This window comes from Rhinatrema bivittatum, chromosome 2, assembly GCF_901001135.1.
Source record: "Rhinatrema bivittatum chromosome 2, aRhiBiv1.1, whole genome shotgun sequence".
NCBI lineage: Eukaryota > Metazoa > Chordata > Amphibia > Gymnophiona > Rhinatrematidae > Rhinatrema > Rhinatrema bivittatum.
The window spans coordinates 345,897,917-345,913,006 of NC_042616.1; the positions used below are offsets into that span (position 1 = coordinate 345,897,917).

The window sequence follows — 15,090 nt, forward strand, 5'->3', positions numbered from 1 at the left end:
ACAACTATATGGACAGGGTGAACTGAAAGTTAACATACATCTTAATATCTGAATAGCTCCTGTGTGGACACTTTTTGAACTATGAAGGTATAACAAAAACATCAACTTGGAATCTCCCATTATCTTCGCGGGCAAATTAACCAAGTACTGTGTTGATTCATTCCTGCATACAATTGGCAAAAACATACATGGCATAACTGGACTAGAAAACAGATGGTTTCTAATGGAATTGAAGAAGTATTTGATAAAGTTAGGATTCATTCTATAACAGCACTATAAATTGCTATCTCGCTAAGAAAATGCTTGTGTTTGGGATGATTATAAATGGAAGAATTGCATAAAAATATTTAACTGTTTAGTGATATTCTTTGAAAAACATTGAGGTTTTTTAAAAAGTGTGCATGTGAGTGAGTGTGTTGTGTTTGTATGAATGGGGATATTTTAGCTGTATATTATTGCAGTAAAAAGCTAATTAAAGTGTTCTAAATACAATATAGCAAACACAGAAGAAAAAAGAAAACTATTGAAAATAATGCTGTAAATGACAAACTATCAAATAGTATTAACCATATATTTTATTAGTAATGTATTCAAAGAATAAAATCTGAAAACAATTGGTTTTCCTGCTTGACAGCAGAGCAGGAAGGAAGGTTCAGGTTACTTTGAAGTTTAAAATTGTAACGATGTGTATATATAAAAGTTTGAACACATTTTTATACAAAGTATCATTTGTCTAAGACAATGATACATTTCATCAAGAGAAATTTGGTCCTTTACTCAGACAGCTAATGTCTCAACCTCCTGAGGAAGTCTGTATAAGGTGAAACAAAAGGTCTTTTGTTGAGATGAGACTCTAAGAAAAGATCCAGTGGAAACGGAACAAATTCACAATCAAGGAGAGCTTTGCATCTATAGCAAAGTCACTGTCAAGTCATCAACAAGCCTGATAGTACAAAATCATCACTATTAGAGGACTGGACCATTAAATGAATTGTGTTTATATACTATGAGGACATTTCCCAAATGAAGTAGGACATTGGAAACTTCTTCTTTGTTCTCCTCGGACATTCATATGTAATTTCTCTACAAGTGGTTTTAATAGAAATGTGAATGTTTTCAGATTTTATTGTTTGAGTACATTACTAATAAAATATATAGTTATTACTGTTTGATATTTTGTTATTTACAACATTATTTTTCAAAAGTGTTCATTTTTCTTCTGTGATATATATATATATATATATATATATATATATATATATATATATATATATATATATATATATATACAGTGTATATATACAGTGTATATGTAGGCAGATATAGCACCATTTTGGTAGTCATCCTCTGGGTTAAAAAGATTAAAATACATTTTATTAGAAATAATTTTCTCTTGAAAACTATGTATGCATACCAAATTATTTATTACCCCTCTAAATTATGCATTTATAAGGATTATTTCTGTTGCCAAATCTTCCAGTTCATCACTGGAGTGAAGTGATCCCCTATAGATACACTTTAGACCAATGAAAATAGGTTCTTAGGATTGTAAGAGGTACACATTGTATGAGAAAGGAAAATAAAAAGATATTGACAAAATATCTGATGATAAAAAAAAATCAAGTATAAAAGATAAGGCAATGCATTATCTGAACAATAAAACTGAATAAGTGGAAACAGAGTGTACCTGAGAGAAGCCAATAATGTATCCGTTTTCATCCAGAACATTAAAATTAATGATAGGTCCCTGCACATCAGAACTTCTGAACGTTGTATCATTGTAAAGTCGTATGACTGGTGTACCATTAGAATGCTTTAAGTCAGCAAGCACTGTGTAGGTGTAGTATGCCAAAGCAAAGGTGTGTTCTTTAATGTTCTTCATATCACCTATTTATAAGAAGAGAAAAAAAATTGTTAATATGCATCTTTATCTACTTCATTTTCAAAATCAGCAAACTGGATCATGATCAGTGCCATATAATACCAAAGTGAATTTAATGCTTTTAAAAGGTACTGAATTTATAGCACTGGAAATACTTTTTTTTTTTCCACATAACCAGAGAACAAGTGTAGCATGGGCATCAATTGTGCGTTTACCCATGTTGTCCTGCTAATATTCTGGAGGGATCATGATTAAGACTCAGAAAGTCATTCAGTTTCTGGTTCGCTATTGAGATTGTCAACAAGGATCCCAGTCAATGCTGAACTGTGATATGACCTATCCACTGCGAAATATGTGATAAATACAGGGGATCTCTAAAGAAGTGATGGGAATTTCAAAGCTAAATTAATTGGGAGGATGGACAGACTAGATGGGTCATATATTCTTTTTCTGTCATCATGTTTCTATGAAACTGCCAACTCGATATGTTGTGTTGTGGACATTGAGGCGTGGGTCCTTGGTCGCTGCAAGAGATGACACCTCCTACAGGGCAGACCCCTGCGGGGACTTGCAGTGATAGGCTAGCTCTGAGCAGAGATGGACACAGAGAAAGTTAGTCTTTATTATACTGCAACGTAGATGGTAACCCAAGGAATGGGCAATGATCCCAGCCAGAAGAGGAGATGTCTGATGGCAATGTTCCGTCTGAAGGCTGCAGAGTGGAAAAGGCAGTTACACAGTCTCACCAAGTCCCAAGAGGGAGATGGGTCTGGTAGTGGTCCATGAAGTGGGGTAGGCCAAGGATCTAAGTAGAGAGAGATGAGACAATGCAGAGACAGAACTGGAGCAGTAGTACTCACTCTGATGCTGGCAGTTGTAGTAGGAGAGAACCCCCGAGGAGCAGAGCTCCAGTACGAAGGTAGGCAACTCCAGGGGGTAGACAGGAGCGAGGCAAGGCCCCCGAGGAGCAGGTAACCTAGGCATCCTTGTTGGTAGCAGATAACCCCGGAGGGCGTAGAGCAGGGGTGGGCAAGTCCGGTCCTCGAGGGCTGCAAACCAGTCAGGTTTTCAGGATACCCCTAATGAATATGCATGAAATAGATTTGCATACAACTGAGGCAGTGTGTATGCAGGTCTCTCTCATGCATATTCATTAAGGATATCCTGAAAACCCGACTGGTTTGCAGCCCTCGAGGACTGGAATTGCCCACCCCTGGTGTAGAGGAGCGAGGCAAAGCCCCCAAGGAGCAGGTACCTAAGTTGTCCTGGAGTGAGAGTACACAGAGCGGAAGCATCTGGTAATGTAGAGAGATCAGCATGGAGGATTCCTTGCTAACTCATATTAGGAATCATGAATGGGGTTTAAATATCAGAGCTAGTGACGTCATGTGGTGGGGATGCCGCCGAGGTTCCCGCCATGACGCACGTAAAGGATGGGGCTGCGCATGCTTGTGTGCCCTAGGTGACTCCGGGAGAAAGATGGCAAATGCAATCACCCATGCTGGGCCGGGGATGCTGGAGGGGGTGGCGTGGAGAAGCGGAGGCAGCCATCTTCCCAAAAGGAACTGAGTCAGGCAGGAAAAAGGTGAGCAATAGAGGGTGCAGCCATCTGTGACCGACAGGAGCAACAGTACCCCCCTTCCAAGGGCCCCCCCCAGGGAGTTTCGGCTTATGAGGATGAGACTGATGGAAGTGACGGATCATATCTTTATCCAGGATATTGGCCATGGGCTCCCAGGAGTTCTCCTCCAGACTGTATCCCTTCCAGGAGATAAGGTACGCCCAACATTTACCTCTCTTGCATACATCCAGTGTGTTATCAACGGTATATGCGATATCCTCTTCGGCATCAAGCGGTGCTGGCTCTGGGGCTTTGTTGGAAAATTCAGATAGGACAAAAGGTTTCAGTAGTGCCACATGAAAGGCATTATGAATCTTTATGGATTGCAGTAGCTTCAAACTGTAAGTCAAATTCCCAAGACGTCGGAGGATGGCAAAAGGTACAATGTACAGTGGAGCAAAATGTGCAGAGGGTAGCTTTAAGTGGAGGAACTTTGTGCTAAGCCATACCTTATCCCCAGGCTGAAATTGAGGTGCAGGTGAGCATCATAAGTCTTTTTGGCCCTTTCGCCCACCTTGAGGAGTAGATCCTTAGTCTGTTTCCACAATTGTTATAATTCTATTGCGGTGACTTGAGCTGCTGGAGATGTCACGGAGAGTGGCAGAGGTAACGGAGGTAATGGTTGGCAACCATACATCACTTGAAAAGGTGTTGATCCCATAGCAGCAGCTGGATGTGAGTTTAGGGTGAATTCTGCCCAAGGGATTAATTCTGCCCAGTCACTTTGTCTAGTATTCACATAAGAATTGTTTGAGCGTCCGATTCATTCATTCTGTATGGCCATTGGACTGTGGGTGATAAGCTGAGGTCAGGTCCAATGCAATATCAAACTTCCAACACAGAGCTCTCCAGAAGTTTGCAGTAAACTGGACACCTCTATCAGACAAAATGTGGACATGCCATGGAGGCAAAATATGTGCTTCACGAATAATTTAGCCAGCTCAGCAGTGGATGGTAAACCTGGCAGGGCCATAAAATGTGCCATTTTCAAGAATCAATCAAGGTCACCCAGATCGTATTGTTTTCGGCAGAAGGGGGTAAGTCCACCACGAACTCAGTCGCGATGTACGGCCAAGGTTCCTCTGGTATAGGCAGAGGTTGGAGGAGACCCCAGGGACATCCAGCAGGAGGTTTTTGTCTCACGCAGGTGGCACAGGAGGCCACGTAGGCTTGGGCATCAGTCTTCATAGTAGGCCATCAATAGAAACATTGGAGCATGCCTAATGTATGGCCTTGCCCAGGGTGGTCAGCCAGACAGTAGTCATGTGCCCACTTTAGTAATTTATTTCTCATTCCCAGTGGTACCACTGTTTTCCCAGTGGGGATGGCGTGAGTGGCCGCTAACACCACCTTCTCAGGACTGATGATGTGACGAGGTTCGTCGGGTACATCTATCGGAGAGAAGGAGTGCGAAAGGGCATCTGCCCTAACATTCTTTCTGCAGGATAGTATTTTAGTAGGATGTCAAAGCGGTTGAAAAACAACGACCACCTCACTTACCGGTGAGTAAGGCGTTGGGCATGTCATAAATATTCCAAATTTTTATGATCGGTATACACTAGGGATGTGCATCGTTTTTTTGATGGATGGAAATATTGTACAATATTTTCTAATACGTCATGTATCGGGGGTCCCTGAAAATGATAGGAAAACCCCACAAAATTTTCATGTGGTTTTCTTATCATTTTGGGGAGGGGGGAGAAAGGACACACAGAAAAAAAACCCCCCCAAGCCCACCCCGACCCTTTAGATCTAATTATTTACAATCCCCCACCCTCCTGACCCCCCTAAAACTTTCCTAAAGTACCTGGTGGTCTGGCAGGGGTCCCGGGAGTAATCTCCCACTCTCATGCCGTCAGCTGCCACTAATCAAAATGGCACCGACGACCCTTTGCTCTTACCATGTGACAGGGGCTATCAGTGCCATTGGCCAGCCCCTATCACATGGTAGGAGCAATGGATAGCCCATGCCATTTTTTAAGATGGTGCCAGCCATCCATTGCTCCTACCATGTGACAGGGGCTGGCCAATGGCACCGATAACCCTTGTCACATGGTAAGGGCAAAGGGCCACAGGCGCCATTTTGTTTACTGGCAGCCGATGGCCCAAGAGCGTGAGATCACTCCAGGGACCCCTGCTGGACCACCAGGTACTTTAGGAAAGTTTTGGGGGGGTTGGGAGGGTGGGGGATTGTAAATAGTTAGATTTAAAGGGTCGGTAAAGGGTCGGGGTCAGTTTGTTTTTTTTTGGCTCGGGACAGCCTTAAAACAAAACCATCCGGACTGCGGGAAACAGAATTTCCCGTGGGTCCACAATACCAAAACCGGAACCAATTCCAGCACCTGATTCACATCCCTAGTATACACCGTTATTTGGTGCTGCGCGCCTTCCAGCCATGGATGCCACTTCTCAAAGGCCAATTTTATAGCTAACAATTCTTTATCTCAGATTCCATAATTCTTCTTGGTGGGAGAGAATCATCATGAGAAGAAAGAGCAGGGATGGAGGACATTGGCATCGCTGTATTGGCTCAGTACTGCTCCCATGCCGACGTTGGAGGCGTCAACCTTGACGATGAAAGGATGCTGAGGATTGGGATGATGAAGACAAGGCTTGGTTTGAAAGGCATCTTTGAGAGTTTGGAAGGATATATCAGACCATCGGGATGGATCAGCCCCTTTTCTGGTCATGGCCGTGAGTGGTGCTGTTAGGGTGGAATAGTCGTTGATGAAGGTATGGTAGTAGTTTGTGAAGCCGATGAATGCTTTTCAGCTTTTGAGGGTCCATCTGGAAGCTGTTCTTGGAAACAATGACCCCAGAAAGGGCACTGACTCCTGGTGAATAGCGCACTTCTCGAGCTTCACATAAAAGCAATTGTCACATAGCCTTTGTAGTGCCTTTATCACATCTGCCTGGTGTGTCTGGAAGTCCTGAGAGAAAATCAGGATGTTATCTAAATATACCACCATGCACTGGTACAGTAAATCTTGCAGAATAACATTCATCATATTCTAAACACCGCTGGTGCATTGCACAGTCCAAAGGGCATGACTAAGTATTCAAAATGTCCATCACAGGCCCCACTCAGAAAGCTCCATGGTGGTCCAATTGAACTGAGGTGTGTGTTCCTGTAGCCATAGTAGGCCGAGTACCACGGGGTGAATGGCCTTTTGAAAGAGCAAGAAGGAGATGTTCTCAGTGTGTAAGGCCCCTGTGCAAAGGCATATGTGTTGTGTGGTAAGCAAGACCTCCCATGGAAGTGATTCTCCATGTATGGAAGACAGCAGTAAGGGGGTAGTTATGAGTGTAGTGGGAATTCGCAGATGGTCTGCAGTTCTCTTTAGCATAAAATTTCCTCCCGCACCTGAGTCCACAAGTGCGAATGTTGAAAATTCAAGGCCTTCAGAGATGAGAGAGACAGGGAGAGATAATGGAGAAGAAGGTGCGGTTAGACCAAGGAGAGGTCCTCCAGCAGATCCTAGGTCTGGCCTTTTCCCGGACAGATAGGACAGGTCTGGACGGTATGGCCAGATTGGCCGCAGTACCTAGAGACCTGAGCATCTGCGAAAACATCTCTCTTTAGAGGTCAGGTGACTGTGTCCTAACTGCATAGGTTCTTCTTCTTCTTCACTGGGTACAGAAGATTGGGCTGAAGTCGTGTGCATGGCTCAAGGGCGATTACCTCCCATAGAGTGCTTCTTGTGACACTTTGCCTTTTGAGTTAAATCGCGTATCCTGTGATCAACTCTCCCAGCTAAATCAATGAGAGATTCCAGGGTGTCTGGCAAGTCACGAGCCGCAAGTTCGTCTTTTATATGGGTGTTGAGGCCTTCTAAAAATATAGCACGTAGACATCCCAAGTCCCAATGGAGCTCAGATGCTAATGTCTTGAATTCAATAACATAGTCTGGTAAAGGCTTACTTCCTTGTTGAAGGTGAAGAAGAGTAGACCCTGTGATGGTCTGACGTGCTGGATCATCAAATACTGATTTAAATAGGTTCAAGAAGTCAGTCCATTTAAATCAGGGTCGCTGCATTCCCAGAGAAGTGAAGCCCAGGCCAGGGCTCTTCCATTGAGTAGCGATAGGATATAGGTAGTCTTGGAAACAGCATTGGGAAAGCAGTTCAGTTGCAACGAGAAGTGCCTACAGTACTGATTAATGAAACCCCTGCACATCTGGGCATCACCAGAGAAGCGTGTAGGAGCTGGAAGCGGTACAGTGGTGCGAACTGCAACCACTTGAAGAGAAGAATCTTTCTCTGGAACCATCGGCATATTCAGTCAGGCATTCAACTGAAAATGGCGCCTAGTGTCTCCAGAGATTTCTATTGCTCTGCAATCTGCTGGGTGAGGCCAGGAATTGTATGTAAGGCTGAGAACTGAGCTGGGTCCATGGAGTTAGCAATCTGTTGTGTTTTGGACAATGAGGCATGGGCCCTTGTTCGCTGCAAGAGACGGCACCTCCCAAAGGGCGGAGCCCTGCAGGGACTTGCAGCAATAGGCTAGCTCTGAGCAGAGATGGACACAGAGAAAGATATTCTTTATTATACTGCAATGTAGATGGTAACCTGAGGAACGGGCAATGATCCCAGCCAGAAGAGGAGATGTCTGATGGCAATGTTTCATCTGAAGGCTGCAGAGTGGAAAAGGCAGTTACATAGTCTCATCAGGTCCCGAGAGGGAGATGGATCCGGTAGTGGTCTGCGAAGCAGGGTAGGCTGAGAATCCAGGCCTAGATGGAAAGGCCAGTGAGAGTAGATCTGGTAGTGATCCGCGGTAGGCCGAGGATTGATGTAGAGAGAGATGAGACAATGCAGAGACAGAATTGGAGCGGTGGTACTTACTCTGATGATGGCAGTTGTAGTAGGAGAGAACCCCCGAGGAGCAGAGGTCCGGGATGAAATAAGACCCCCAAGGAGCGGGTACCTAAGTCATCCTGGAGCGAGAGTACACAGAGCGGAAGTGTCTGGTAATGTAGAGAGATCAGCATGGAGGATTCCTTGCTAACTCTCGGGTCGTATGACATAGTGAGGGCAAAGGTAGCGCCGGCGCCATTTTGAATATTGGCAATATGGCCCAAGTGCAGGAGGTCGCTCCCGGACCCCCGCTGGACTTTTGGCAAGTCTTGTGGGGGTCAGGAGGCCCCCCCAAGCTGGCCAAAAGTCCCTGGGGGTCCAGCGGGGGTCCGGGAGCAATCTCCTGCACTCGTGATGTCGGGTGACAGGAACCAAAATGGCGCCAGTGCTACCTTTGCCCTGTTATATGGTTAGGGCAAAGGGCCACCGGCGCCATTTCTATTAATGCAGCTGTGGCCCGAGAGCGGGAGATCGCACCGGCCCCCCCCCCCACTGGACCCCAGGTAATTTAAAACATTTTGGGGGGGTTCGGGAGGGTGGGCGATTTGTTTTAAAGGGTCGGGGTGGGTTTTAGGGTTGTTTTGGTGTGCCGGTTTTCCCGCCGATTTACGATTTGACGATTTTTTAACAAAAAAAACCATGACGATCAGATTTCCCTCCCCCCCAGCCAAAATTGATCGTTAAGACAATCGATCACATGATTCACATCCCTAGTCCTAGGTTTACATGCCCTAATTTTGCATAATGCTTAAATCTGTCACAAAATTTTAGATCCAGGATGTGAGGACCCTGGCTGATGTGTAGCCCTCCTGCCTGCATGGGCCTCAGAGGGCCGCGGTCTGTACTCACAAGCCTGGAAGACTTTCATTATTCAGCACTGCCATTTCCTCTAAAAGCCTGGTTCACCCACATTTCCCTGCCTCACCTCCTAGCTGTGGCCGCTGTTCCTAGTCTGGGATCCTTGCTCTTTATCCTGTTTGTGCTTGTACGTAGGCCCCACATTAGTGGCCTTCCTAGTTTGTGTTGTGTCTTGATTTGTTTGTGTATTTGCCCCTGTGTCTGTTTGTCCTTGTTCTGTTGGTGCACATCCCTGTCTGTATTTGTTCTGAGCAGCTATCCGTGCCATGCTCTGTTGCAGGCTTCTGGGTGTCTTCCTGTATCCCTGTCCCTCTCACTGTGTACCACCACCATCTAAGTCCTGCCAGCCTACAGCTCAACTCAAAGGGCAGGTGGCTGATCGGGCAGAGGAACTTGATTTGTAGCCAACTACCGGGAATACAGCCTTCTCCTACCTTGGGGTTTATCTAAGCACTGACCAATCGTGGCCTGACACAGGAAAGGTTGCCACTTCTGCCAAGTCAATCCAACAAGGTAGATGCAGTCCTAGTTTTGTCCCACTGCATGCATGGAGATGTGGTTCTGATTTCCTTAAGAAAAAGGAGGAGGATGACATCTCCCATGTATGCAATGGGGCAAAATCAAAGCTGGGTTATCCTCTTCAAATCCTGGGTGAATGGGCAACTCTGTACCTAAGTGATTATGAATCTTCCTTTATAGTTTGCTGTTTAAAACAATCATTTTTTGCAGAAGCCAATGACCAAGCATTGACATCTGTTTACTTCATACTTCCCACTAGGGGGCAGGATTAGCTGACAATACCAGCTCAGTGATATTTTTAATTAAATCCCAGCATAGACATTTCAGTTCTGGCAGGAACTTTGAGGGCAGTGTGCAAACAAAACATGCCAACACTTATTTTTTTCTTTTAAACTAATGCTTTCAGGACTAGAATCAACTAAAATTAAGTAGGTAAGTATATCATTTCTGTGAAATCTGGTATTATTAGAAGCCCACTAACAATCTGCTGAGCAGGAGATATAGTGTTACTAGTGATAACTGGCTAGCAGATTTTGGGTTGTCTGGTCCATCAAAGTTATACATTTTAAAATCAAACATAAATAAAAAACAAATATTGCTTTTATTTTGTTAAGTAATTAACAGAAAGCAGATATAAAAATGAGATAACTCTCCTTCAAATACACTGACAGTATATTAGACATCTCTCATTGTCAATTCTAGACAGAGTTAAATAGAGATTGTTATAGTAGAAGATTAAAAAGTGTCGGAGATCCAAGATGGCGCTGACCTGAGAGGACAGGGAAGTTGGAGCTCCGACGATTGAGAAAAAAAAAATGGTTACCTTTACTTTCTCTGAGAGAAATATGCCGCACACAAAGAGAAAAGGCAGGATAAGGGAGATATCTTCGGTTGCCCCTGGTCCGCCGATGTTACAGACCTCAATCGTGGAGTTTTATCCCCAGACAGCTAGAGCTCCTGAGGATCCCGCGCCTGCGATGGTTGGTGAGCAGACGCCGCCGCCTGCGGGAGAAACATCTTTGAGACCAGGAGCACCGCTGACGCCCTCCCCCCCGTATAGGAGCATGGCTGTAAACTCAGCACTACCCCTACAACGGATGGCGTTAAGTGGGGTGAGTACATCCGAAGGGGGCTTAACAGGAGAGATCTCTGCTTCTAACATGGAGAGTGGTTTAACAGCTTCCACCCCAGTGGGGGGGAGGGGAACCCTCCAAAAGCCAAGGTGCCGTAGGAGGAGAAGGGATTATCCTAGAATCGCCGTTGGGCACATCTAGAGATATTGACGATTTGAAAGTTGTGCTGCAACCGACACCTTTTACTATTTTGAAACCGTTGGAAAAACCAAAAAATATAACGCTGGAGTCTCTTTGGATTGCCATTTCTACTCTTCAAAATTCCCTTATGGTGATATCAGAAAGTTTAAAAGTGACTCAAGATTCCTTCTTCAATTTAAAAAAGTCTAATACTGAACAAATAGTAAAAATAGCCAGTATTGAAGAAAAAGTAAATAAAATTGAATTGGTCCAAAATTCAATTGTTAAGGGTGAGACTTTAACAAATAAAAGACTGGAGATGGTAGAAAATGAATTAAGAAATAATAACATCAGAATAATAAACTTTCCAAAATGCCATATGATATCACCATTAGAACAATTTAAGAGCTACTTGAAAGATATATTGAAAATTTCTAATGAAGAATTACCTGGCTAATGTAAAGCATACTTCGTGACACCAATAAAAGAAGATTTGGAGAATAGTGAGATGGTCAGAGAAAACATGTTGAATATCACTGAGTTTTTGGAAACTTCACAGCAACATCAGGTTGAAGGCAGAGGCACAATGCTGGTTAAATGTTCAACTTCAAGGGACAGAGATATTATAATGAGAAAGTTCCTACAAAATCGTTCCACTCTTTATCTAAATCAGAAAATTTGGATTTATCCGGACGTATCTAAGGATACTCAAAGGAGAAGAAAGAAGTTCCTATTACTGATACCTCGAGCTAGAGAACATGGAGCCCAGATAATCCTGAGGTTTCCATGTAAATGCATGATGAGAGTGGAAGGGAACAAATATGTATTTTATGATCCTATACAATTAGAGAACTTCCTGCAAAATCACCAATGGTCTCTAGAGACAGGATAAAAGTAGAATCAGCAGTAAATATAGACTAACTGTCTTACTCTCAATTTAATATTGACCGGATTTCTGTTTATTATTGCTCTAAGTAAATTGGATCTCCCTATGTTAGTATATAAGTACAATCAGGTAGCAAAAATGCAGATGTTTATCTTGATTACTGATGTTTTTGTTATGGTAGAATGTTTCTATAAATTGGAGAAACTTTTTCTAAATAATGTAATAATGTTAGAAATGATTGCTAATCCTGTATTTCTTTTGACATGTATTAATGTCTAAATTTTGGAAATGCATAAATAAAAAAAAAAAGATTAAAAAGCACTGGTGCCAGAATGGATCCATGGTACACTGTGCTCCATTGGTACAATTGTGCTCCATTGAGAAAGTTGACCAATTAATTCTGCACTGTTTCCTGTCGTTACACCAGTTCACAATCCATGATAGTGATGTAGCCATGGCTGGGCCCTGGCCATGGCCCACCCACTTAGGGCTCAGGTTCAAATAATCAGGACTGCCAGACACCAGAGGAAGAGGCCTGCAGGGATGGCCACCAAAAGAGAGAGCGACTCCAGTCCCACGACAACTGAAGAAGGCATCTGGTGGTGCCTGAAGAAGATGTTTGTGTATGTGTATGTGTGTGTGAGAGTGGGAGCCCACAGTATATGCATCATCTGCAGAAGAATATTTCTTAAATCTTTCAAAGTGGAGGTTTTGCAAAGTCCAGACTAGTCGTTTAACCCTCTTGAATGAATTTAAATGTAATCTATCTGAGTCCCAAACATTGAAGTAAAAGTGTTTAGAAATTAAATGGAATGCCTATAAAGATCATTTGAGCGAAAGCTAATTAAGAACTATACTGGATAAAGCATATATATAAAACAATACCTTCTGTATAAGGTCTCATGTATCTTGATAATTTCAATACCTTATCTGATAAAAACATATTTAATTTCACATATTTGATATACCACCTAAAGAGATTACTTTCTAAATAATCACTAAGTTGTTTTCAGATAAAACCAACATATCCCCTCCCAAGACCTGCACAACTCCTAAAATCCCTCATACCTCAGACTCTATAAAAATTACACTCCCCATCCACCAATAAAAAGTACAATCAAAATGAACATTCTCGACTGATAACAACCAAAAAGCCCGTCCAACTCTCCTGTTTGAGTTGGCATAGGAGCCTTAGACTTCCAGGATGCAATGCAAGTCGGGTTGCTACCTGACCCAGGTTAATTCTGATTTGCTGATCCAGTTCAGATTTTGTTTTATCCCTTCTATGGGCATGCAGTCCTGCCTAACCTAAACAAATTGAGAAAACAAATCTATTGATAAAATGGGACAAAACCAAATCTGAATCAATCTGTCAGAAGTGTTCTGAGTCAGATGTCAACCTCACTAGAGAGTGAGTGGTGCTTTCTAGGGATGTGAAACGTGTGCCCGATCGTTTTAACGATCGGGTTCAGCTGGAGGGAGAAAAAAATCTGATCGGTAGAGATGTGAATCGGAATCGGTTCCGATTCCAATTCACATCGCTAATTTATTTTAGTGAGGCCGGAGCATATAAAAAAAACCCACCCTGACCCTTTAAAATTGGCCCCATAGCTTCCCCCACCCTCCTGAACCCCCCCAAAACATTTTACATGTACCTGGTGGTCTAGCGGGGGGGGGGGGGAGGGGTCCGGGAGCCATCCCCTGCACTCATACCCTAGGTGCCGGTATCAAATGGCGCCGATAGCCTTTGACCTACTATTTCACGGGGCTACCAGTACCATTGGTCAGCCCCTGTCACATGGCCATCAGCGCCATCTTGTGCTCCTACCATGTGACAGGGGCTGACCAATGGCACCGGTAGCCCCTGTGACATAGTAAGGACAAAGGCTATCGGTGCCATTTTGCTTACTGGCAGCCGACTGCCCGAGTGAAGGAGACTGCTCCCGGCCCCCGCTGGACCCCCAGGGACTTGGCAAGTCTTGGGGAACCCTCCTGACCCCCACAAGACTTGCCAAAAGTCCAGCGGGGGTCCGGGAGTGATCTCCTGCACTCCGGCTGTCAGATGCCAGTACTCAAAATGGCGCTGATCGCCTTTGCCCTCACTATGTCACAGGGACCGACGGACGGCCCCTGTGACATAGTGAGGGCAAAGGCGATCGACTGCCAGTATTCAAAATGGCACCAATCGCCTTTGCCCTTACTATGTCACAGGAGCCGACCGTCGGTCCCTGTGACATAATGAGGGCAAAGGCGATCGACTGCCAGTATTCAAAATGGCGCCAATTGCCTTTGCCCTCACTATGTCACAGGGGCCGACCGTCAGTCCCTGTGACATAGTGAGGGCAAAGGCGATCGGTGCCATTTTGAAACCAGTCCAGCACCGAGGGTATGAGTGCAGGGGTTGACTCCCGGACTCCCCGCTAGACTACCAGGTACATGGAAAAGGGTTTTTTTTTTTTGGGGGGGGGTTCGGGAGGGTGGGGGAAGCAAAGGGGTCATTTGTAAAGGGTCGGGGTGGGTTTTGTTTTTTTTTTATCGGGCCATCGGCGCCATTTTTATTAATGGCAGCCGACGGCCTGAGAGTGGGAGATCGCTCCCAGGACTCCCAGTAGATTACCAGGTATTTCTAAAAGGTTTTGGGGGGGTTCGGGAGGGTGGGGGAAGGTAAGGGATTAGTTTTAAAGGGTCGGGGTGGGTTTAGGAGCTGTTTTGGTGTGCCGGTTTTCCCGCCCTCCCCTCAAATAACTCCCGTTAGTAGACACTAACCCAATTAGTGATTTTTCACAATAAATCGGGGGAATTTCTATTGTATCACGCACTCTAATGATTTTTGACGATTTAAAAAATATCGGAAGATTTTTTTAAATCATCAAAAAGCGATTCACATCCCTAGTGCTTTCACTCTGCACAGAGATGGAGAAAACTTGAATATAAGAGATATGAATAGATAGTGTTGAAGAAAATAATTAAGTACAATTAGTCACCTAGAAAATAATTAAGTACAATTATTCATCTTGAGGAAGTGACATCACTGAGAGAGATGGAAGTCTGAGCAAGGAGCAACTCTCCCTACCTCACAGTTCGTGATTTAACGGAGCATCTAGAGCAATTTTTTCTCTCCTCACCTTTGGTGAAATCCTCTCTCAGAGCAGTTCGATGACTGCAAAAAGAAAATCCGTCAACTTCCGTCAGTTTTCCTACCAGAATGGCAGCA

General features: G+C 44.1%; 1 protein-coding gene across 2 annotated transcripts in view; it reads right to left on the reverse strand.

Annotated features, from left to right (window-relative positions):
- MOCOS (molybdenum cofactor sulfurase) overlaps positions 1 to 15,090 on the reverse strand; it is a 728,537-nt gene that overhangs the window by 154,339 nt on the left and 559,108 nt on the right. For both annotated transcript variants that reach the window (XM_029589863.1, XM_029589864.1), the window contains one exon: positions 1,688 to 1,887. In XM_029589863.1, the coding sequence (XP_029445723.1) occupies positions 1,688 to 1,887 (200 nt within the window). The remainder of the gene's footprint in view (positions 1 to 1,687; positions 1,888 to 15,090) is intronic.